The sequence below is a fragment of the Anopheles merus genome, chromosome 2R, assembly GCF_017562075.2.
Source record: "Anopheles merus strain MAF chromosome 2R, AmerM5.1, whole genome shotgun sequence".
Classification (NCBI taxonomy): domain Eukaryota; kingdom Metazoa; phylum Arthropoda; class Insecta; order Diptera; family Culicidae; genus Anopheles; species Anopheles merus.
In genome coordinates, this window is record NC_054082.1 from 20,321,999 (window position 1) to 20,345,329 (window position 23,331).

General features: G+C 50.0%; 1 protein-coding gene across 7 annotated transcripts in view; it reads left to right on the forward strand.

Moving 5' to 3' along the window:
• Positions 1-2,298: 2,298 nt before the first annotated feature.
• LOC121588950 (translational regulator orb2-like) overlaps positions 2,299-23,331 on the forward strand; it is a 238,494-nt gene continuing 217,461 nt past the window's right edge. Inside the window, exons 1-2 of one of the 7 annotated variants that reach the window (XM_041907420.1) lie at positions 2,299-2,474; positions 7,903-10,552. In XM_041907420.1, coding sequence (XP_041763354.1) covers positions 8,591-10,552 — 1,962 coding nt within the window. In that variant the 5' untranslated portion in view covers positions 2,299-2,474; positions 7,903-8,590. Of the gene's footprint in view, positions 2,475-2,511; positions 2,614-2,798; positions 2,880-2,938; positions 3,026-7,225; positions 10,553-23,331 lie in introns of those variants that run through there. The other 6 variants (XM_041907425.1, XM_041907423.1, XM_041907422.1 and 3 more) reach the window with 6 other exon arrangements.

Sequence of the window (23,331 nt, forward strand, 5' to 3'; positions counted from 1 at the left end):
CACAGACTAAAAACGATACCAGGAACATTTCCTGTCACCATCGCAATGCTGGTGGACAGTGCAAAAGTTTACGCTAATAGGTGGTGGGCGCAGTTTTTGTGTGTCTCTCTCTCTCTCTCTCGACTCCGCTCCAGACGACGAGTTATTTGCGACGGCGGTTTGTGATATATCTTCCCGCGTGCTGCTGATTGTGCAGCTGAAGTGGTAAATGCTTACCCAGACAGGTGGCACAATAGGAGCACAGGGCAGCCAGCACTCACCAACCAACGGGGAGAGAAAGGGGGAGGGATCGGTTGTGGTGTGCAGCCTCTTATAAAATTATAAATGACTGATGAGGTCTACTGGTGTACACGGCATCGCACAGGTTTCGGGGCACCACCATCCATCCACCACTGTTTGCCTGCCACCTGAGAGGATCTGGTCTGCTCTGGCTCTGGTTTTATTGCATTTTTTCGGGCCACTTTACAGGCTTTCGCTTGCGACCCGGTGCTCCCGACTACAGATGCATTCGGTGTGCAGGTGTGCCCGGTGCAATCATTCCCGTGTGTTCCTGGTCCGTTTCAAGTCGTTTCAATTAAACGTGGTGGTCTGTTTTATGTATTTTTTTTAGGAGCTTTTAGTACCTCCTGCCACTGGATGCCATCTTTAATGAGGGCATATGCTATTGCGTACTCTTGCTAATGTTTGTATTTTTTTTTTTTTGTTTGGCTGCATCGCTTGGGTGGGCTAATATTGCAACGAAGAGACAATGAATGAGGGCTGACGTTTGAAAGCCATGCCGGGGAGATGGATGATGGAGCTGGTGACAGTAAGATTTAATGGAAGCGCAGAAAAACGGGGTAAAACGGATGGGCTAGTGAAATGACGAGCGAATCGTTTGTCTTCTGAAGCTTTGCGAACCGACCAACGCTACAAGCTTTAAAGATTAACCAAGTGGAGTTGTTTAATAATTGGACTGGAATGGTAGAATGGTTGAATGGAAATACAAAAAATGATTGTTCCGGCAACAATGCAATATAAATTGTTTTTGATTTAAATAAAAGATGTAATTTTAAAATTAAATTGTTCGAAGTTCATGTCTATCATTTTAACACTAGATTAGTGAATAATTTAACCTGATGAATGTGAAGCAATGTTTGCTGTACGCAAAACTGTTGCAAGTCTCCTTCTGTTTATGTTGAGGCTCATCTTAAAACCACGTCATTACATGTTCTGAAGCTCGCCCTGAGCTGTGTTACGTTGATCTACAATATAGTTACATATTTTTCAGATGACGTTTAATAAATATGTAATAAAATCGTTAACATTATACTATAGTCATTATATTGCGTTATTGCTATTGAATGTAAACGAGGTGTTTTCCAAAAAAGCAATAAAAAATCTTTTAAAACTTTAATTCCATTCTTAGAATATAGAAGATTTCGCAGAATGTATCACTTGCATCTGTAAATAAACATATAACCAGTCAGAAAACATGCTTAGAAAAGTTCTTTCAACTTTATCTACAAATTGCAAATTTCAAACGCTACAGCATAACGCAACGGAAAGCACGTGGCGGCTGTGTACGCAAATGGCCGCCATGCTCTCCCGGTGCGTTGCTACATTCTCTCTTTCAGTCTCGCTTTTTTCTTCTCTCTCTCTCTCTGTCACAGTTAGAAGAAAATTGGGACTATTTTCGAACACCGCTCAACCACCGACCGTGTTTCAATGTTCGAAAAACCACCGCTCCCCCCTCCTCCTTCTTCAACCCTGCTCACTTCTTCACAGAACTGCACTGTAGTGCCTTCACTCTCCATCTCTATCCGTCCGGGAAGGGACTTTTATCTTCCCTTGCACACGCGTTTTTGTCACAGAACGGACATGAGGAGTGGAGTGAATTGTATTTATCGCACTCACTAGAACTCACGAAGGGTGAATTTGGTTCCCATTTTGTTTGCCCTGTGTGCGTTTGATAAAGAAAAAAAAACAGCCAACAGCGTTGGTTCATTTGGCCACGGCACGCACGGGACCGAAGCGCGACCACCACCGCGGGCACTCAGATAACAGCTGTTGGCATGCGCACGTTGCCCCATTTGCGAGATGGTACGGTACGGGTTCTCCGAGTTTTCCCGAGCTCTCCTGCTCTGCGTCCACCGTGCTTTCCCGCCCGGGTGAGTGACGGATGGAAAATGAACCCCCATACGGGCAGCGGTTTGTTGCATCGCCTGCGCTTATTCGCTCTCACCACCACGTTAGCGGGAGCGGTATCGGCCTCTCGCTCATCGCTGAGCGTGTGAGCCAGCGACCGATGGAGAAACAGGTTTTTCACCAGCCAGCCAGGCAGTACGGCACCAGGGTGCCCATTTCCCATTACCCAGTTGACAAGGAAAGGCTCCGGGGCCCAGGCCACAAGAGCCACCGTGGACAGACGCGCGCTTCGTGTGTGACCAGCTTCGCATCGGTGTTAGTACAGCGGTGAACGCGCGTGTGTTTAGGTGAATTTGTGTCAAGATTAAGATTTTCCAACTTGATTGCGGCCCCAACCATTAGAACATATTGAGGCACTGTTGTGTGTTCGTGCGTGCTGCCGTATGTTACGCGTGCAGAGCGTGCAGAGGACGCAGCAGCAGGAAGGTACACCTTCTACTGAACACGCAGCTGAGTGTGCGTGATTGGCGAGGAGGCGAAGGGGATTGGGAGGGGGTGGTGATGGGAAAAACTATGACGTGCTCTAGCAGCTCCGTGTATGTGTGTGGCGGTTGAAACCTCTCCAAAGCCATCGCAGGTGTTTTTCGAGCCGGAGCAAGGTGAATATTTTGGGAGAGATCTCTCACCACCCAGGCCCGGGACCGTTCAGCTCGAGCATCGTGTAGGCCGTGTCTGTTTTGGTGCTGGTGCTGGTGCGTACTATCATCAGCACATTCACGCACATTGTGCACGTTTGTTTCGTTTGATACCGTGCTGCGGTATTGTTGCATTCGTGAAAAGTTGCATTCCCGCTGTCAAACCCTGGTCGGCTCGCAGGGTCGCGTCAACGTAGTAGGCCGTAGTGTAAACTTCTCTTGCCCTCTGTGTGCGTGTGTGAGTGTGTGGCAATGGATTGGTTTCCCGGCTAGTCTGGACGGTGGGCTAGAGAGTGTTGGTGCGACCCGATACGGAAAGCAACGGAAGCTTATCGAGCCAATCCATCGGAGCCCCGGTGCCCGGTGGTGTACATTATTGATGCAGTTCTGAGTGTGCCTATCCGGGTACGATTGCGACATACGCCACCATCCAAGAACGTGCAATGTACTGTGTGTGTGTGTGTGTGTTGCCGTGTTGTCGAATGCAATCGATGAGGGCGCCACAGCAACCAGAGCGTCTGACTTTTCTCTAACGAACGATGCTTGCTGCTGCTTATCGGGCAAGCTGTGTGGTGACACATAACGCTACACGCTAGTGTGTGTGTGTCTTCAACCGTTCATTATATGTGTGTGTGTGTGTGCTGTGCAATATGTTTTTGAAGCTGCGTGTACGTGTGTATACCCCTCGAAGCTAGAACAATATCGTAAACGTATTTCAAGATATGCACAACACACAGCAAGAAATGTTCAACGACCGTCCCCGATACTCGCCGCCCTCGTGTCGTGTTTTCCAACCCCAACGCAACCCCGGTGACGACATCGTTATCGCTGCTGATAACGTTCACCCCGTCGACCGTCACACTTTTGCCACGGTGGTGGTGGTAGTGGTACGTCAAGTGAAATGCGTCTCGTTTTGTCGTCCAACGGCATGCAATGGCGCGGCACCAGGCGCGTATTCGACCCCGTCCCCATACACCTACCGTCCAATCGATTGCTTACGATAGCGATGTAAATAGTCCAATTCGAGTGTGTGTGTGTGTGTGTGTGTGTGTGTGTGTGTGTGTGTGTGTGTGTGTGTGTGTGAGTGTGCGTACTATGTTGCGACTTGTTCGGCATAATCGATGGAAGTTTGCAAATTAGAAACATGGAATAGAACGCCTGAAAATTGTAGTTTCTCTATTTGCTGCGGGAGTTGCGTTTTTTTTTATGTGGCTTTTTTGCGTTCTGCTGTGTGACGTACGCAGCCCCCCCCCCCCCTCCGTGTTCAGCATACAAAAATAGCCCCACTGTTTTGACAGTTTCACCACTGACGTATACACATTTATAGTTCTTCCCCTTTACTCACCCAGCGCCTTTAAACCACCTCCCTCTTACCAAGTGCCAAGCAACCGCCCGTGGCGAGAGTGGAAAACGGTTCATTCAGTGGAAATGCTGATTTTCCGCGAGAGTCAAAACAGGGACACTCTGCTCGGTAAAGTGGTGAAAGTGAGAGAGCAAATGCGAATGTGTGTGTGTGTGTATGCGGGAGAAAGAGAAAGAGCATTATTAGATGTACTACGCGCAAGTGGCCAAACATCCATCCAGGAAAGCCGGAAAACTGAGTAGTTCAGGGAGTGTGTGTGTGTGTAAGAGAGAGAGGGAGAGAGAAAAAGAGAGAGAAAAAGAGAGAGATAGAGAGAGAACGAAAATACAGTACAGTGGGTAGAAGCAGTACGTTTCGCCTCTCTTTTTCGCGATTGATTTTTCATGCCGCAAAGTTGGCACTGCTGTTATGTGCCGTTTTTTGTGTGATTTCTATTACCTCTCTCGTTTACTCCCGACTACCTACGCGCTCGCCTCTCCCTTTCTCTTTCGCGCACCGGCAACCAGCAAGTACGTGTACGTTCTTTCCTTTTCAGCCAGTGAGTGTCTGCGTTGGCATTTTCACGCTCACGCACTCTCGCCAGTGTACTGGCCCAAGGCGCTTCTCTCGTCAGAGAGAAAGAAAGAGAGAGAGAGAGAGAGAGAGAGAGAGAGAGAGAGATTGAGCGAATTTTCCTTCCTTTCGCCACAGCACGTGTTTGCGCCGGTATTGGTGTGCGAATCCGGCAAATTTTGGTATGCGGCCGGATAGCCCAGCCGTCGGTTGGCATGGAAAATCCTCCACCGACGCCGTCTACTGTGTGGGAATATATGTGGGGCACCATTTTCTTCGCTAGGTATGCGGTGGCCGCTCACTACTGTGCACAGGAGAGGACGCGACGATGAGCGGAAATCCCGTTTCAAATGTGCCCGTGAAATCTGTTTACAGAACAATTTGACATTTGGGGTTACATAGCGGGGTGAGCGTTTTTTTTATTCTTCTCACCTCCGTTTGTTCGTTTTTTTTTCGTACTTTTCCAAACTGGCACGTGGAGTGGTTCTGTGGGTTGCGAGACAACAAAAAAGGAACAATTAACTTCAGCCATTTGGGCACATGTTTGATGTCTGTTCGATGATTGCTGCCAGTGTTGTAGAAACGCATGTAAATGTTAACATTAAAGTGGGTGCTGAATAAGGCCTCAATGTAACTGAAAGAGAGTTTAAGGTAAAAAAAAATAATACACATTATAGCTACACAACCAACAATCTGTTGAACCATCGATCGAACGCAAAACACGGCACGGTGAGCTTTCAAGCAGTTGCTTAAGCGCCAGTCAAGTACATAAATGCCCACGGTTCCCTCTTAATTATGATTTGAAGAGCCGCTGTACCGACAAATGATGCGCGCACCGGGACGATGTTCCAACAATTAAGCGATTATCCTGTTCCAAAGTACGAAAAACGAGAAACGAACACGGGAAAAACAAAACGATAATTATGAATGAACGCAAATCAATTCGCTTACACGCACCGTGAAACTCGTTTTTCCGGCCCAGTGCTGTGTGTAGGGTGGTAATGTTTCATAATTCCATCATTTCATGCTGATGAAATATGTAATCGTTTCGTGTACGGTGCCGGCTAGGGACAAGGAGTCACACGGGCCATCCCGACCGACTAATGGGCCATCGACGTCCACTCTCCTTCTGATGTGGACGGGTGTGCTGGGTTTTCTCCCGTCCACCAGTTCGTTGTTTCTAGTTCCGGGGAAGAGAGAGAGAGAGAGAGAGAGAGAGAGAGAGAGAGAGAAAGGGAGTAGCAAACAGAAAAAAAATACAACAACCATTCCGGAACGCATCAATCATAGCGGAAAATTTCCCATCATTACACCGCACCATGGTTTCCCTTCTCTGGTCCACGTTCTGGACCAAGTCACGCCGGCCTGGTCTAAAACGGATAAAATGTGGTCTCAGTTTTTTTTATGGAACGCTGCTATCATTAGACGACGGCCAGCTCGTCTAAGCTAGCAGGCGAAGGGAGACGCACGCTCCAGTCGTACGGGAGTTTGCTTTCGACAGCTTTCCGATCGGTTTTCCGGTTCATGAGGAGGGGGGGCGGGGGTGGGTTGGCAGCGAGGCGGCAGCAATTTTACTGACGTCAGTAGGCGCTCTCGCCGCAATTTGATGATGTGAGCGGCCGTGGCCGGGTAGACCACCGTCTAGACGCATCCGTACGCGCGTCTGTCGCATCGCGCCAGGGAAAGGTGGCCGTTTTTGGGCGGAAGGAGTTCCTGCCCATAAGCTACGCTCTTTGGAAGAATTTGGTTTCTTAAGACGAACTCTGGTGCTGGAAATTCCATATAAAAAAATCCTTATTGCAGCACACTCGCGACCCTTTGCGACGCATACGCACCGTCATACGGTGTCCCTTGATTTCCACCGCCGGTGGTGGTGGTGGTGGTGAAATATCTTCGTTAAGTTTTTTTTTCCAGTGTATCACCAGTTTTCCGGCCCGTACAACTCCTACGTGTACCATTCATACGGCCACGGTACGGCACAATTTCGGTAGGATTGGTACGGAACTCGGCACGGGCCGCCGGTGCGCATGCCCCGGGCCGAGTGTGCCGAGTCACTCAGCACGAAGGCTGCTGCAGGCTCCTTTGGGTTCGGGAGCGTTCGGGGCCCGTCCGCCAGAGCGCCCGAGTTCACTAGGGTACGGTGCCACTGGGATAAATGTGCGTTTTTGTTTACCCTGCCCACCATCCGCTCGAACCATTCTCCCCATTCCCATGCTTATCCCAAACGGGACGGTGGGAGCATGCGGGAGTGGAGGGGTTGAGAAAGGCCAATCCGAACAAACTTCGGGCCAGAATGTGGCCGCTTCGGGCCAGGGATGCGCGGCGCGTGAGTGACCCGAACGGCGTTTGTACGGCGAGCGCTGAGCTTTCGGGACTCGGGACGGACTGCTCCAAGTCCCATTTTAACCTGCTGGGTGGGGGTAGTTGGGGGGGGGGGGGGGGAAGTTTATCGACGAATAAAACGCAGCCAGCGTCGGTGTTCTGCGGTCAATTCGTGTCGCTTCGTTTCATAGAACAAGTTGATCGCAACAGAAGCAGCAGCAGCAGCAGCAGATCGCAGCGCCCAGTTCCAGATTTTTGTTTGTCTGCGAACAAGCGCAGGGGAAAACGCTCTGCACCCACAACGGCCAGAGACTTGCTAGTGGCTGGAGCGGTACGCGTCGTGCCGTACGCCAACCAGTCCGTGTGTCAAGGTGCTACCGTGCACAAGGTTGTCCCGTGCGCATACAACGCTCTCCTGTGCAGATGGTGGATAGTGATATAGATACCATCGCAGTTACCATTGCGCCGACACTCTGAAACGCTGCTCCGAATACGTCGTTTTGCGGTCGTGAATCTAGTGTGTGTTAACGTGTTAAGTTTTGTTTTTACACATATATATATAGCCAAATTCGAGTTTATCTTGGTGTGTTGTTCGGTGTAAACGCTCGCTTAGTATAAGGACGGGCGATGTGCGGACACATCTAACTGTTGACTTCTCTTCGGCTTCTAATGCACTGTTAACCCTACCGTTACCATTATCCATTCCACACTGCTAACCAGAGTGTGTGTGTGTGCGTGTTGATGGATATCAAGTTAATGTTCTAACTCAGATTTTTAACCGTAAACCATTCATGTACAAATAAACGCAACAATTCCGTGTCTCCTGTCTCTTCTCCGTCACAGCAGCTACAGCCACTCGTCAGTGGTATCGTGTGCGTGTGTAAAAGGTGTCGCGTTCGGTGTAGAACTCTGGGATGCACTCCGTGACAGTGATCCTGTGGCTGTAACGAGACCGTGTAGCGAATGAGCGTGCAGTGAATGCGTGTCGTAAGCGAGAGCGGGTGTGTGTTTGTGTGTGTATGTGTGTGTTTCATTCGAACGCTGATTACTGAATAAAGGTGAAACGCGTGCCGTGTGGTGCGGTGTGGTGCTGTGTGCGTATGCGATAGGGGATGTGAACCGGCGTGTCGCGCGCGTTCAGGTGCGTACGTGGTGTCGATGTCGATGTGAAGGCAAACAAAACAAGCGTTCGATAGTAAGTGTTATTGCGCTCGTGCAGTGTATACGGCAAACGCAGCGAACTGTCGCTATTCGTTCGAATGTGTTGCAGCGTATTGTACGCGCTTACGGAAGCTCATTAGTAACGCGTGGGTGTGTGTGTGTGTGTGTGTTTGTGTGCGTGCGCGCGTTTTGTGAAATTGTGTATCGAGTGAATTACAGTAAGTGAGAACACGTGTAGCATTGTGGGTTTGAAAAGGTGTTAGAAGAAGAAGAAAAAGTATATCCACGCCGTACGGGTCCTCAGGTTAGGGTACACCTGCAGAGCCCGCCAAACCCTTCCCTTTTCCTATTTCGTTCGCGTAAATCGACCATGGGTGACTTTCTGTACTCCGGCTCGGTGCTGGCGAACGAGTCGTGCGTCGCCAACTCGCAGTCGCTGCTCGACACGCTCAGCATTAACAATCTGCTGAACATCAAGCATCTGGCGTCCGGGGCCGACATTGGGGACAGTCTGGTCGGCACGATCGTCGGCGAATCGTCCTCGTCGTCCTCGTCCGTCTCGATGGGCGAGCGCACCAAGAGCAATGGCAATGCGGGCGGCGGGGCGGCCGTGGGGAGCGCCGGCCCGAAACCGTCCGTCGACGTGGACGGACCGGCCGGGCTGCTGATGGCGTCGAGCGCGGCTGCCTCGAGCGGTGGCGTCGCCGCCGGCGGCGGCCTATCCGCCGTCTCGAGCATCATCACAACGGCCATGTCGTCCGACGGCTGTGGCTCGCTGTCGTCCCGGGAGCTTTCGCTCGCCCTCGGGTCGGCCGGTGGGTGTGGCGGGGTGGGCGAGGCGACCGTCACCTCGTCCCTGCTGAACGGGGGCAGCATTACGTCGCCCTCGATCGTGAATCTGGGGCACGGTGGCCTGAGCGCTGGAACTGGCAGCACCAACAACAACAGCAGCACCCCGCACAGCAGTGGCAGCGCCAGTGGCAACAGCATCAATGGCAATGGAGGCCACACGAACCAGAACAGCGCTAACAATAATCTGCTGCTGGACGGTACCGGGGCGGCGGATCCGCTCCAGCTGCAGTCGGTGGCCGAGGAGCTCAGCCTGAAGGCGTCCGATTTGGGGTGTCTCGGTGTCACGTCCAACCTGATGAACGGGTCGTCGCACATTGGCTCCTGTCTGGCACCGAGCGGGCTCGGGTTCGGTAGCACACCGGACCACAGCAGCCCGTGGTCGACCGGGCCGGACGAGACGAGCCAGGGCCAGGGTGGTTCCGGCGGGGGCCACCTCTCGATGAACGGGCTGGGCGCGTTCCAGAACTTCTCAAGCAATCTGTACAGTGGTGCCGTGGTGGCGGCTGCTGCCGCTGCAGCCGCTGCAGCAGCTCAGCAGCAGCAACAGCAGCAACAGCAACAGCAACAACAGCAACAGCAGCAGCAACAGCAACAACAGCAGCAGCAACAGCAGCAACAACATCAACAGCGTCGTGCAATAACTGCCTCGCATGGTGGCTTCCCGAACCACGGCCACCACGGCATCTCGCCGAACGGTCTCTCCGTGCATGGTAATGCAATGTTGCAGCAACAGCAGCAACAACAGCAACAGCAGCAACAAAATCAGTATAAAAACTCGTACCCATCCTGGTCCAACCCGGGCCCTTGGTCGCAGCAACAATCCACCCAGCAGCAGCAGCAGCAGCAGCAACAGCACCATCAGCAGCAGGTGCATCAACATCAGCAGCAGCAGCAGCAAAGCTCACTGTCCAGCTGGAATCGGGGCCGTTCCATGTCGAGCCTGAACCCGTCGGGGCTTGGGCCGAACGGGCTGCACTCGCGCAAACCACCCCACCAGTCCGGCGGCAACCAGTCGCTCTCACCGTACGGCATCGGCAGCAACAGCAGCCATCTGCAGCAATCCCACCACCACCAACAGCAGCAGCAGCAGCAGCATCCGCATCAGCAGCAAAGCTTGCAGCATGCACACCACCAGCAGCAGCAGCAGCAGCATGCTCACCATCAGCATCAGTCGCACCATCAGTCGAACGCACTGCAACCGCTGCAATCGAACCTGGCCAACTCGCCCTCGCGCTATCGGCGCACCAATACGTCCGTGCCGTTCCCGTCGAAATCGACCCTATCGGCACTGGGGGCGGGCGGCGGCGGCGGTTCGGTCGGTGGCTCCGGCGGTGGCAGCATTGTGGGCGCTGGCGGTGGTGGTGGCAACGGTGGCGGCGGCAGTGGCTCCATCGGCATCGGGTCCGGCGGGTTTCCCGGACCGCTCGACGTCGTGTCCGGCATGGACGAGAACCGCGATCCGTTCCTGTCGTCGTACCAGGTAGGTGGAAAGGGAGTTTTTTGTTTTATTTACATGGAGAATTAAATCTGTATGTCTATCCTGCGCTGGGTAGTGCAGAGTGGGGAACTCCTAGCAACTTAATCTGGTTTATCGCCCTAAACGCACTCCATGCCTCTCTTTTTCCCAACACTCTGGGGGGCCCGACGGTTAAAGTATTAACAACAAAATGAAGGGAACTCTCTCAGCGGGGACATTGGACATTGGAGTGGAATTGGTCGAATGAACACTGGCGGGAGCTGCAACCCCCATTGAAGCGTTCTTATGCTCGACCGAGGACCACAGGGTGTGTCTCCAAACTTACCACCATGCTCGTTGCACCAGGTACGACTTGCGACTTTGTATATCTCGTATTAAATCCATCACCTTAAATTCCGGTATGGACTCTTATGCCAGGACAACAGCCCGTTAGAGTCACCGAAATCGAGATGACATCATTCCTCGAAGAGTAACGCGCACCGCTTCCCAGTCGAATCCTGGGAAGTTCGAACTTCCAGTGTCGTATCCGGCGGAAGATACATTCTGAAAGCCTGACCTACTGTTATGCCTGCCTCGCATGCGCGCCTACTGTTATGCCTGCTTCGCATGCGCGCCAGATGGAATTGGCAAAGCATATGGCTAGTGTTGTGTAGTCCCATGTCCATCTCTAGGCCCTTCCATACCCATTTGGATTTAAATTCATCGAAGCTACCGACACGACCTCGGCGACTTGACACTTCAGACCGTGCAAGTGCCTTGAATGCTCCTCTGCGCTCCACTGCAATGCTCCAAAATATGGAAATATGTCCGAAACGTACGCACTGGTTACTGCAACTGCTATTCATACTCCTACAGGACGAGGCGTCATAACAGTCCGATCCTCAATGCTTGAGCAGAAGGTTAGTTGCCACGGGCTTGCAGGTCAACTCCACGCATCTTCGAGCCCTGCCACTCGGCTTGAACCTGTGATGCATCAAAATCACTGGTGAGCTTACTCAACAGGCACCGCAGTAATACAAACAGTGCCTGCCTTTGGACGAAGTAAGCCTGCTGGCTCTTCACGGTTTTTGAGGCCGCGATCACACATACCTCATACGCCGGCACCAGAATACGCGCACCAGAATACACAAACCAGAATACGCGCCACTTTATGGCACGAGAGCACACAAGCTCATGCACGCGCGCAAGCGAAACCTCCGGCGCTCCCCACCGCAGCTTTCTTTCAGCATTCGAGGTGGCCGGACTGTGCCTTTTTGTTTCGTTTGAGCACTGCCAACACGCAACGCAAACGGACGCATCGCGACGCAAGCGAACTTGCCGCGCATGCCAACGTGTGAGCGTAACGGGATTGGGTAATGCACCGTCCTTCCGCCCGTCCATCCGGACTGTTGTCGACAGGGGGGGGGGGGGGGGAGAGAGAGAGAGAACGGTGTAAAAGGTGGCCATTTTTAGCCACACCAACACTTGACCTTGAAGGTATTACGCTACCGGGGCGCTACGGCGAGTGTTCCTAACGGGGCGGACAGTCGTCAGCGCCTGGCCTGCAATGACCAAATGACAGACCCTGCTTCCTTCTCTCCAATTCACACCCTATCCCCTTATTTCACGTGATCCGAAGGAATGAACGCGAACCCTACCGCTCCCGCACTGGTTGCAGCAGAAGGCGCAATCGCACCGAGGGCCAAGCGAAAGTGTACCGTAGCGAAAGTGTAGCGGCGTAGAGATAAATTGTTTGGATTTATTTTTACCTACCTCCCCCCTCGCCCAACCGAACGGACAGGCGCGAGAACAAAGAAAGAAGCGACCGTCCGTACGCCCGCCCGCCAACTGATCGCCCGCCATGGCTGCCAAACGACGCACACCGGTGGTGTAGAGTTCATCGGTAGCCGACAGAGCAAAACAAAAAAAGGTTTGAGAGCGGGTGGTTTTGCTTGCCTGATTTTGACCGTAATAGCTGCGATTGTTCACCTTTGTCGCTGAACGCGGATATCTTTAGGTTTCGGGAGGTGGTGGTTGAGTTTGTAAGAGCAAGTTGTGTGGCAAAGTGGTGTAGTGTAGTGAAGCGCTGCTTTACGCTTGCAACCTCATTAAAACTGGCGAATTCACGCAAGCAATCATAGTGATTGCTAGTATTACACCAACATAATTAATGCTAATGACTCTTTGCGAAACACAACATACTGTTTACAGTACAGAAGCTGTCATGTTTCATAGCCACACGGTGCTCATCAATCGTCACCGAGGATCGTTCCGGCAAAAGATTAGACGATGCTGGCCGCTTCCTCTGCGGCTAATGGCACAAACAGGCGTCGATGCGCATCGACAAAGGGCCAACATCTTGTTGGTTTCTTGTTGCTCTGTTTCACTGGCTTTGTATGATCACGTTATTTTTTTGGCAAGATCGTTCATTTGTTTGTTTGTCAGTGAGAGCTCGAAGAAAATGGAAAGTGCAGTCGTAAGCGTGCTAGAGGATTCCTGCTTGATCGAAAGGTGTGAACGATGCGTTTCAACTACAAATGTATATCAACGAAGGAGGGTTTATGTTACTGAATTAGTAACGTAACGAGTGAGTAACAAAATAGTGGCATAACGATGCTTGTTTCATAAACTTACATGCTTACAATTACTCTTCCAATAAAAGACACTTTATCATTGTAAATTTACTTTAAACGAGCTGCCATTTTTTGCTCATTAAACCACCCCGTACACTATCGCCCGAGCTCATCAGGTGTTGGAGCGAAGGTTGCTTGCTTAATTTAAATCACCCCACACTTGAGCCCCATTAAATCTGGGCAACCGCTCGCTGCGAGCCTTTGAGGCCAATCCTTCCGGAGTGTGACACGGTGTTGCGTTCAGCAGGTTTCGGGTGCAACTGTTGGCGTTAATGAACAGCGAATACGGCCACCATGCCCTTACGGCCATTAATCGCGCTGCGGGTGCAGTCGGTGCATTCATCCTGAAAGTGACCAGATAACGCTCGTGCTGGGTTGGAGAGCGAGAGTCGCTTTGGAGGGGGCCAAAATTTATTAACCTTTCTGTTGCGACTGCCATGAAAATCGTTGCTTGATAAAGCTTGCATGCGTACGAAAGGTTCGTTGTTGAGAAATTTTGGGGTGGTTTTAAGTGAAACGATGAATGAAAAAAAGTCAGTTAACTTATTGAACCACCACTGATGTACTTGCGCGTCCTTCAGGTCCTTGTGTTGTGCACTGTGTATTCTCTGTAACATGTGAAGTTGTGTGACATGCTTTGTGCGTTTCTTCTTTCTTCCCTTTAATATGTTGCGCTCCATAACGACTCTAACGACTATAAGGATGGGCATCATCGAGAAGCGCATTGCAAAGCGTGATTTCTTTCCGTCGCCACTCGTTACATTCGTACGGCCGACTAATAAACTGCCAACGCCGTAGCAAAGCATTACTTTTGATCCTTGCTATGCGCTGTGTGTGTGTGTGTGTGTGTGTGTGCTTTTTTTTTCGACAAACAACGGGCTTTTGTTTTCTCTCCTCTGCCATTGCGTTACTGCCGAACGTGCCGAAACCATGCCATGTCGTGAAAAACGAAGACCGATGATAAAAGAACAAACGCATTTTTCCCCTTTTTGCCCACCGCCCGCCTATCAACGGGACGGGGACCACTAACCGGGTGCCGACTCAATCCAACCGCACCCTGCTGCACGACAAATGGGTGGGCTGTGGGTGTGGAGAATTGAAGTCTAACGCGTCTTTCAAATGTGTTGGCCACCCTCCCAGCCGAAAACGGCGGCTCGGCAGCAAGCAATCGGAGTTCTTTTTATTAATCTGCAGGGAAGAAAAGGCTTCGTCACGTTATCGAGAAGCGATGGAGGGTGGCAAGGTGGTAGTGGAGCGGAGTGTCCCACATTTTCTTGCACAACCGCCATTTTGAGCATGACACGTGTGTGTGTGTGTGTGTGTGTGCCAGGATGGTGTCAGAGGCTTTCTCTCTTGACGAATGTTCGGTGTGTTGTGCAATTGAATGAGGGTTAGAGAGAAAGAGAGAGAGAGAGAGAGAGAGAGAGAGAGAGAGAGAGAGAGGGGAAAAAAACAAGAACCTAGAACAGTGCTGTCAACGGCAGCGGGCCGGGTACTGACGACACGTTCGCCTTCCCTAGCCTTCCGCTCGCTAAATGTGGGTCCAGGATAATGACGTCATTAAAAGCATCTTTTTGACCTACTTTTCATTTGCATCATTCGAAATCCGTGCAAAACGAAGGAGGCCCTGGGAACGAACAGAAGAACAAAAAAAAAACAACAACAACAACAACAAGCCGCTCACTTACCGGCCTACTGAAACACACAATGGCAAACCATCCGATCGTAGCCAGCCAGCAGAATGGAAGGCTCCATGGAAGCGCTACGGCATCATGGTCGCTACTACCCGGCTGGGGGCTGGGTTGAATGCGAATATTTTGTTGTTGTTGTATAGTGTCGCGTGGGCATAAACGTTTGTGCGCACTATGTGTGTGAGTGTGTGTATGTCTTTTGTAGCAGACGTGGGAATGTGCCCGCTCGGTAGCAATAGCTAGGCAACGTTACGTTCGTTGCTTGCTGTCCGGTGCTTGGTTGTGCTGTGCTTTTTTGCATTCTAGCTTTTCTATCCCTGTAACACTCTCTCACTCGCCCGTTCGCTCTCTTTAGCACAATTTTTTTTTCTTCTTCAAATTAGTGCCATATAGTTTGTGAAACTGTGCACTGACACTAGCAACAACGCATGGGGCAGAGTGCGGCTTGAGCCGATCGAGTTTAACGCTCGCTGCTTTCTTCTTCTACACTGACTTCATTGACTTCGTTTCCGGCGATGTTGCTACATCCGTATGTGTATGTGTGTGCGTGTGTGTGCGGCCGCGTATGGTTTTCCCGTCGAACCGTCGAACGGCCGACGGTGACATTTGACATTCTTTTTTTTTTTCTCTCTCGTCTCATCCGGATGGCTTACAGTCAAGTGCTTTCCGTTCGCCGGTGTGATGGAGAAGCTCGCATCCGTTGCATCTGGGCCGGTGTACCGGGAAAAATGGGTGAAAATGAAACCAAAGCCAGCGAAGCGCCAAGCATGCATGGAAGGGGCGCAAGAGCAGCGAGAATTAATGGAATGTAGTGTCGTTCGCTGAAATCGATCGTATCGGTAAATGAAGCTGCTCCTGGTTGATATTATAATACTACGTACGGGGAAGCCGTGGGAAATGGGTGTGTTGATGTTAGATATTGTTGCGATTCAAAGGTAAGCATATTTGTGCTTTCTTTGAATTTCCTTTTACCTTTGCAGCCTGAGGTACTGTTTGAATGTTGATTGCTTTATGAAATATTTTATGAGTATTACAGTCAAATAACATCAAAAATCAGCATCTGAAACATGAAGCATACAACAATAGAAATTTCCCCCAATGCTAATAATGTCGAGACAATAGGGCATTTAAACCTCGAGAACCGAGCAGAAAACTATTGAACTGCGTCACAATGGGACCCAAATGCACCGCAAAAGGGCAAACGAAACGAACCAATATCAAACTGGGGGCTGGGATGAAAAATATACATGCTACGTGGGATGATTATGGAAATTTGTCCGTTTCTTCAGCCGTTTGTCCAGCGCAAGCTTTCATTTTACGGTGTGTTTTCTTTTCTTTTCTTTTGCAAACCAATGCCAAACGTGCAGGGTGAACAGTGCTTGGTGGTTTATGGCATTTCGTGCTCCTTTCCCGAGGAGCAAAAGGATTAAAAAACTTTGCCTTCCCTTTGCTTGTAGTGGCCAATTGACCATAGCAATATCGAGACATTGAGTATTTTTTTGTTTCAATATCTTTGGTGTCAACTTAGCAGGAAGAAACTAAGCATTATATTGCAAAGCGACTAATAGGACGATTTGTATTGTTTAAGATCATTTAAACATTTAAATAACTTACCCCCAGAATACTAAAAAAAAAACGGTTTGCCCAACAACGCCATCCAAAGTAGCCATCCAAAACAGCGAACAAACCCAGATGCCGTCGTGCTGAACGATTTACCGGGCACGGGTTCACGCGTGTTATGGATGTGATTCTAACCCAAAATGGTAGCGGCTCTTGTCATTTTGGGGTCTGTTTTAGTCGCATTTTTTTGTCGTCATCATCACAACTCGAATGGGCTGCCTTTTCTTTTTTTTTCCCTATCCGCACCGAAACCTTGTCACTGGTTTCGTGGGTCAAAGGGGCACGGGCTTGAAACTTCGGCACGGAACCATGGGTTGGTGGAAAAAAGGGAAGGAAAATGGAGGGGAAAAGATTTAAAATGTTAACTGGTTGGGTTTGTTCTTGTATGTTCTGCTGCCCATATAACACCAAGGGCGCACTGGAAGGGCAGGGGAGTGGACAACCCGTTTTTGCCCGGCAAGCTGAAGCGCTAAAGCGAGTTGAAGAAACGCGCTGGAATTTTTGGACGGATTGGCAATACCCGCACACATACACATGTTTCTGTGTGTGTAAGTGTGTGTATGTGTGAGTGAACCAGTCTTTGGCTGGCTGGCTCGAAACTCCGAGCCCTGACGTCGCCAGCGCCAGTTCTGCCTTCGTACCGTTTCGCTGGTGGTAATTTATTCACTACGTTTTGGCTGCCGAGTGTATGTTATTCTGGTCGATTTGGTGGGCTCTCTTCTGGAATACCAGCCCTGCCTCTCCCCCTACCAGCGCTTACAACGGATTGCCATGTTTGCCCTTGTCTGTGGGGTGTGCTGGGGGGGGGGGGGACCATCCCGTACCATCCCGTACACTGGCGGCAATGTTCAGAAAAATCGATGCTGAACCGAAGCTGGTTGCTTGCGCGAGCAGTGTGAAAGCCTTCCTAGCGTGAGCTGCTGTTTGCTCGATGACAGCGAAACCGCCTCTAATGTGTTTGAACCGGTGCCGGTAAAAAGTGACGCTCGGATATGGAGACAATGGAGACGCATGGTGGTTCATTCGAAACAAGGCACTGTTCACGTGTGTACAATTAATTTTCATTGGAAATTGGGTTCTCTACCTACAGCGAAGGCAAAGCTACCTAATTAAACCCGTTAAACAACAAATATAGGCCTAAATGCATTGAAAATAAGTATTTGAAACTAATTATTTTACTTCCTTTAGGACGTTTTTTACACACAATGTAAGATTCTTTGTGAAATAAACAAGTTTTTGCAAGTAAACAGAAACCAAAACTTTTGCAATGGCTTCTCACAAACAAGGATCTTTTGACCGCTATTTAATTGGTTAGTACAAAAAACCAGTAAAATCCGTATGCTGAATTTATGCAGCCTGCACCAACTAACGAGGCTTGCACCGGGAGGCGCATTCACCGAGCGCTGGTGTTTATCTTCCAACGGCTTTTGTTGGGCAGAGATGAGAATGTTGAACGGTACAGTGCTGTGGCCAAACTTCAGCTAGACTTTTAATGAGCAGGACTACTGCCTACTGGCGCTCTTGCTCGCCTGTTGCTGCCTTGCTTTAATCCTTTACACGTGTACGGGCGTCGACCATGGGAGCTGCGAGTTTCGACAGTGCGACGTGATTGATTGTCTTCGTCAGCCACTGCCCCTCAAACAAAGGAGCGGGTTTAATGCTGCTTCGTTTGCTCTATGTTCTTGCCCAACCGAATCTATACACTCTCATACTTGAACCTACACACACGCACAGAAGCACACCAGTGCAGTGAAGAAAGACGAATCGATCAGCTCAGATGATCCTTATCACCTAAAGCAGGTGGAGTGGGGGGGGGGGGGAGGTCGAGGAGCGAGGGGAGCAGGGGTTAAGCCAAGGGAAGCCGGTTTTGCCTGCTGGTGCGGTACCACACACACACACACAGACGCGCGCGCTGGAATGGTAAAAAAGCGGCTCAAGATCGTTTGTTCAATAGTTCTCTCGTTCGCCCTTCTTCGCTCACTTCTGGCCTATGGATCGGGTAAGACAATGGTACGACTCCCGGGGGCACTTACAGTGCTTCGTCACACACACACACACAAACTGGGTTTTCCACGCGCACGTGGTGCTTCTTTTCGTTGGGCGTAGAAATGACGGGACGATATTTGGTTATGTAAATTCTGCTCCCTTTACCTCATTTTGCCTTTTCCACCGATGGCCCCGATTTTTTCTTACACCCGTCGGTGCTGTGGCTTTACTGGGGCCTGTTTCTGGCACCTCGTGCTTTGACTTGCAGCTTTTCTCTCTTTCTATCGCTCGTGTCAGGCGTTGTTTCCTTTTCGTGTGTTTCCTTCGAGTGTGTTTGCTGCTCGGAGGTTTCTCTCTCTCCCTCTCATCGTTCCTTGTGTGGCCTCCGCCACATCATTTAGTGTGTGTCCGTGCATGTGTGTGTGTGTGTGTGTCTGCGCCGGTTTCATTTTTCTTACCGAGTCACGGCTTTCCCACTCATGGAAAGCCACCACTCACATGTCAGATGTGACTCGGTGACGTCGTCACACTCTTGACATAATGGCTGATGGCTTAGCTGCTACTACTGCTGCTTCTGCTGCCACTCGCTTACGTATTATCCGTGGATCCAAACGCTCCACACTGACAGCATTAGAGCGTTTTGCAGGTGGAGGGGGTGAGAGAAATGGTTGTTTTTTTGCCTCCATCTCCTTCCTTCTTGGCGGCTTTCGTTTCGCCAGCACTGTGATGTGGCTATCGATTGCAAAAGCTTGCTTGCTGTGTACAGCCGAACAAGCCATCAAATGGGAGGTGGTTGGAGGAGGGCAGTTACATCTTTCTTGTTGGCGAGGAAATCAAATACGCATAACTTTTACGCTCACTACATGCGCTCTAATTACGCTCGACTCGGTGCACCCAACATGTCACATTTAATTGAGGCCAATGGCTCGCGTGCTTTTTCGATGGAGCAGCACTGGTTTTTCTCCGATGCTTTCCATCAAATTACACAATCGCACAAACTGTCTCTTTCGCTGGACGAGACGTTGACCGCGCGCGCCTCACGGAAAAAATGACGAAGCGGAGAAAGTTTCGCTTCGTTTCCCCCCCCCCCCCCGCTCCCCCCACCACCATTGTAGTGGTGCTCTTTGTGCTGACATTAGTCTGTTGGCTGTGGCATAAAACTTTTTTTTTATTTTCGTATCGAAATTGTTCTTCCCATTGCCGATTGGTTTCTGCTTCCTGTGGGAGGGCAAACATCGTACATTGCGTCTGCTATACTTCGGTCTTGAAGCTTCGTCTCGCTGTCTAATGGTGTCACGAGGGTACGAGGGTCCTTCTTAAAGCGGACGACAGTCGGTCCGATTTCTGCTGCGGGTATTGATTCGTTCGATGGGCAGCAACCAACCCCCATAGAAAGCAAAAAGAAGTCTCACGAAATGAGTCACGTTTTCGTAATTTAAGCAGCGACGCATTTTATGCGCCCGGGACCAATTCGAATCGCGGGACTCCAACTGTGCGCTGTGGCGCAGCGCAAACCCTCCATCCCAATGGTCGTCATTCCTCCCTCCCCCCCCCCCCCCCCCCCAACCAGTCCAATGACCTGCCTACTCCCTTTCGTTAGATGTTCTTTGCCCTTGTAGCAGGAGCGACACATTTCACTTTCTTCCCTTTTAGCCATTAATCGCGTACGTCTTTAGTGTTCGGCTGGCAGCGCGTGATTCGTGCGATTGTGGCTGTCTGGATTTTGCTTTGTGTGGCTACGATTGAGTGTACGTGTATGTGTGTGTGTGTGTGTGTATGTGTCTGTGTACACTGGCTAATTTATACTGTACTTTTGGCACCGTTTCAACGCCGTGGTACCACTGGGTGTGTGTGTGTGTTTTCGATGAGGCTAAAGCTAAGTTTCAGCTTCCCGAACCCATTACGGCGTTTAATATTCCAGGCGGCTTCGCTGGAAAGATTCGCTCGGGAACGGTGGGACAGGCCGGGGTTACGGTTTTTACGAGCTTAAGTCTAGCGATTGTTTATTGGCGGATTATTCGCTAGCGCGTGGAGCTGGTAGAATGAGAGAGAGAGAGAGAGAGAGATAGAGAGAGAAAGAGAGAGAGATAGAGAGAGAGAGATAGAGAGAGAGAGATAGAGAGAGAGAGGGAGCTAGAGAGGGAACGAGGATGCCCTCTTCACAGGGGAGGGCGTGTGCCTATTAGAGCAAGTTTCCATTGAGCCGCAAGGTTCGTAGAAGTAAAACAAAAAGAAAAACAAATCTGCTCCTTCTTACTATACACGTGTGTGTGTGTGTGTGTGTGTGCCTGTGTATTTTACTTTGTTTTTCTTAGCAAGCTTTACGAGTTTTGCGTTGGAAAAGTTTTGCTCCGAACATGGGTATATCTTTAGAAAGAAAAAAAAAACAACTTTTTTGCTTGTCCCTTCACGTTGCTCCCGAGGCTTGTTAGCCTGTTCGCTGACGAATGGCTGACTGGAATGCTGATTGGAGGATGGTTTTTTGGAGCGATATAGTTGCAACTTTTGTATGTGTTTACTGTTGCTTTCGTATTCATATTACCGCCCTCAAATCTCACCGTTCTGGGAATAGATCACCTGGACAGGGCAACACACGCGTCAGTGAGCTGACATAAAAAGCATTATGCTATGCTATGTTGCCTGTTCAGTTGGGAGAGTAAGTTGCAGAAATCGAGCTTCTCCTGCCTTTATTATCATGGTTTATTTTTTTTCTTGTAGGTTATGTTTTCGTTGTCTGTTTCTTAAAATGGCACCATAAAACGCCAGTTACCGCTTGTCCAAACACACGTAAAATGTGTAAATTAATTCCAATAGTTGTGCCATGTGCACCAGGGATAGAGGGCACCAGAAAAATCCAAACGCAAAGAAAACACCCCGACACACACACACACACACACACACACACACACACACACACACACACACATACACACCTTGATCGAGCAATTGCAAGTGTTAGCGTTCCCATGAAATTGATTATTTCGCCCGTTCGCAAAAACGTGATCTCGATTGTTTGACCTTTTCTGCAGCGCTCGAACGACCGACGAGCAATTTATTTTGTTCGATTTGCATATTTTGTACCCAAACGAGGGGGTCTCTCGTGTGTGGTATTTGGTGGCCTGGTGGCAGGGAAACCCTCTCGTCTCTCTCTTTCACTTACCGCAACCCATGGCATCGTTCCGGAGTCGTTGCGCAGCTGAACCTTAACGGCACGGGGGCAGCTTAAGGTAGCCGATATGATACGTTCCACTTTAATTTTACACCTCATTCGGCAGCAGCTCGCGCGGGGTTTTTGGGCGGGGAGGGCCACCGACGGGCAGATTGCTTTGCGAACGTAGTGAACGTAGTGAACAATTCCCACCAGTAACATTGGCGGTTCATTTGCGGTTCATTGCAAACCGGCGCCGGGGAACGGGATAGGTACACTCACGTTGCCATGGCTGTTATCTAGCTAGGGATGCTGGTCGTTTCTTCTGTTTGAGGGTTTTTTGTTTTTTGTTCATGTTGGCTTTATTTGGACCGTTACGGCGGCCAATATCAGGTACGATCTGTCCGGGTCGTGTAGCGGTGTGTTGCAGATTCACCTTCCTGTGCTTGGAGCATGGTTTTGGGGTGTTTGGGTGAGGTTTGCAGTGAGCGCCGTGTTCGCGCAACGCATGTTACAGATAGGCGAGGGGTAGACGGAGCGGGGACGTAATCGAACGGTGTCGGGCAGCCTTAATTTTGACCCTCTCCTGCCCATTCCATTCAATGACTTCGGGGTGGGTTATCATACCGGTCGGTTGGGTGTTTTCACCGCATAAAGGAAGCGAACGTGTTTGTTTCACCTTTCACCACTCCATTCAAGAAAGTAAGAGAGAGGTTGAGAGAGAGAGAGAGAGAGAGAGAGAGAGAGAGAAAGAGAGAGAAGCATCAATGAGGTACTGGATGGGTACTGTAGGTGGGCATAAAACATATCCATTCAGCGAAGAAAGGATGGAATGAGAGGTACTGCCACCCTACTCAGCCAGCCGATACGACTTGTTTTCAAACCATCACTTGACCACCGAAAAGGTAGAGAAGATAACATTCTCGTACGCATAAAAAGGACAGCTTGTAGGTCCCAGCGAACGGTTCGCTTCTGGATCGGTTTTCAGTTGTTAGTTTTTTTTTTTTGATCCAACATCCTGTTTGCGAGGGTGCGCTCCAGTCTATTGGGTCCTCTAAATTTTGCAAGATATGAGTGAACGCAATCGATTGGAAAAATGGTCGAGGTCAAGTTATGTGATCATGATTTTCCAGGTAGCTGATTGGGAGAGGGAGAGAGAGAGATCGAGGGAGGGAGAGAAGTACCCAACAAACCTTTCCTAAGCGGGGGGGGGGGGGGGGGGGCGTTTGTGCTTCCGGTTGATTGTATCTAATCGAGTAAACCAACCAAATGCCTTGGTATTGGGTGTGTGTGAGTGTGTGTGTTTTTGCTGCTCCATTCTTTTGAAAAGCTCAGCTTATTCCTTTCGAGCGGATGCTTTGCCGCAAGAGCGACGATCGGGGGTAATGAGATTAAATATCTGTCCCGATGATGATGATGATGATGCAAACAGATGGTTTTTTTTTGGTTGTTTTATGCTCTTATTGTAGAGTGCTATTAGGTATTAGGAATGAAGCACAAATATTTGATGTTCATTGTCATTCAACAGGCACCAGTTATAAGTATAGTGGAGCGCCGTTTATCCGGGTATTTATTATCCGGCTGTCCGTTTATCCGTGCAGTTGATAAATGGCAGTTCAATACAAAAGTGACATTGTGTTCTGAGAAGAATATTTGAGAAAAAATGTTATTGGCACATTGTGAGAACAAAAACCATTATATTTCATGGCAAATTTCAAACATTTC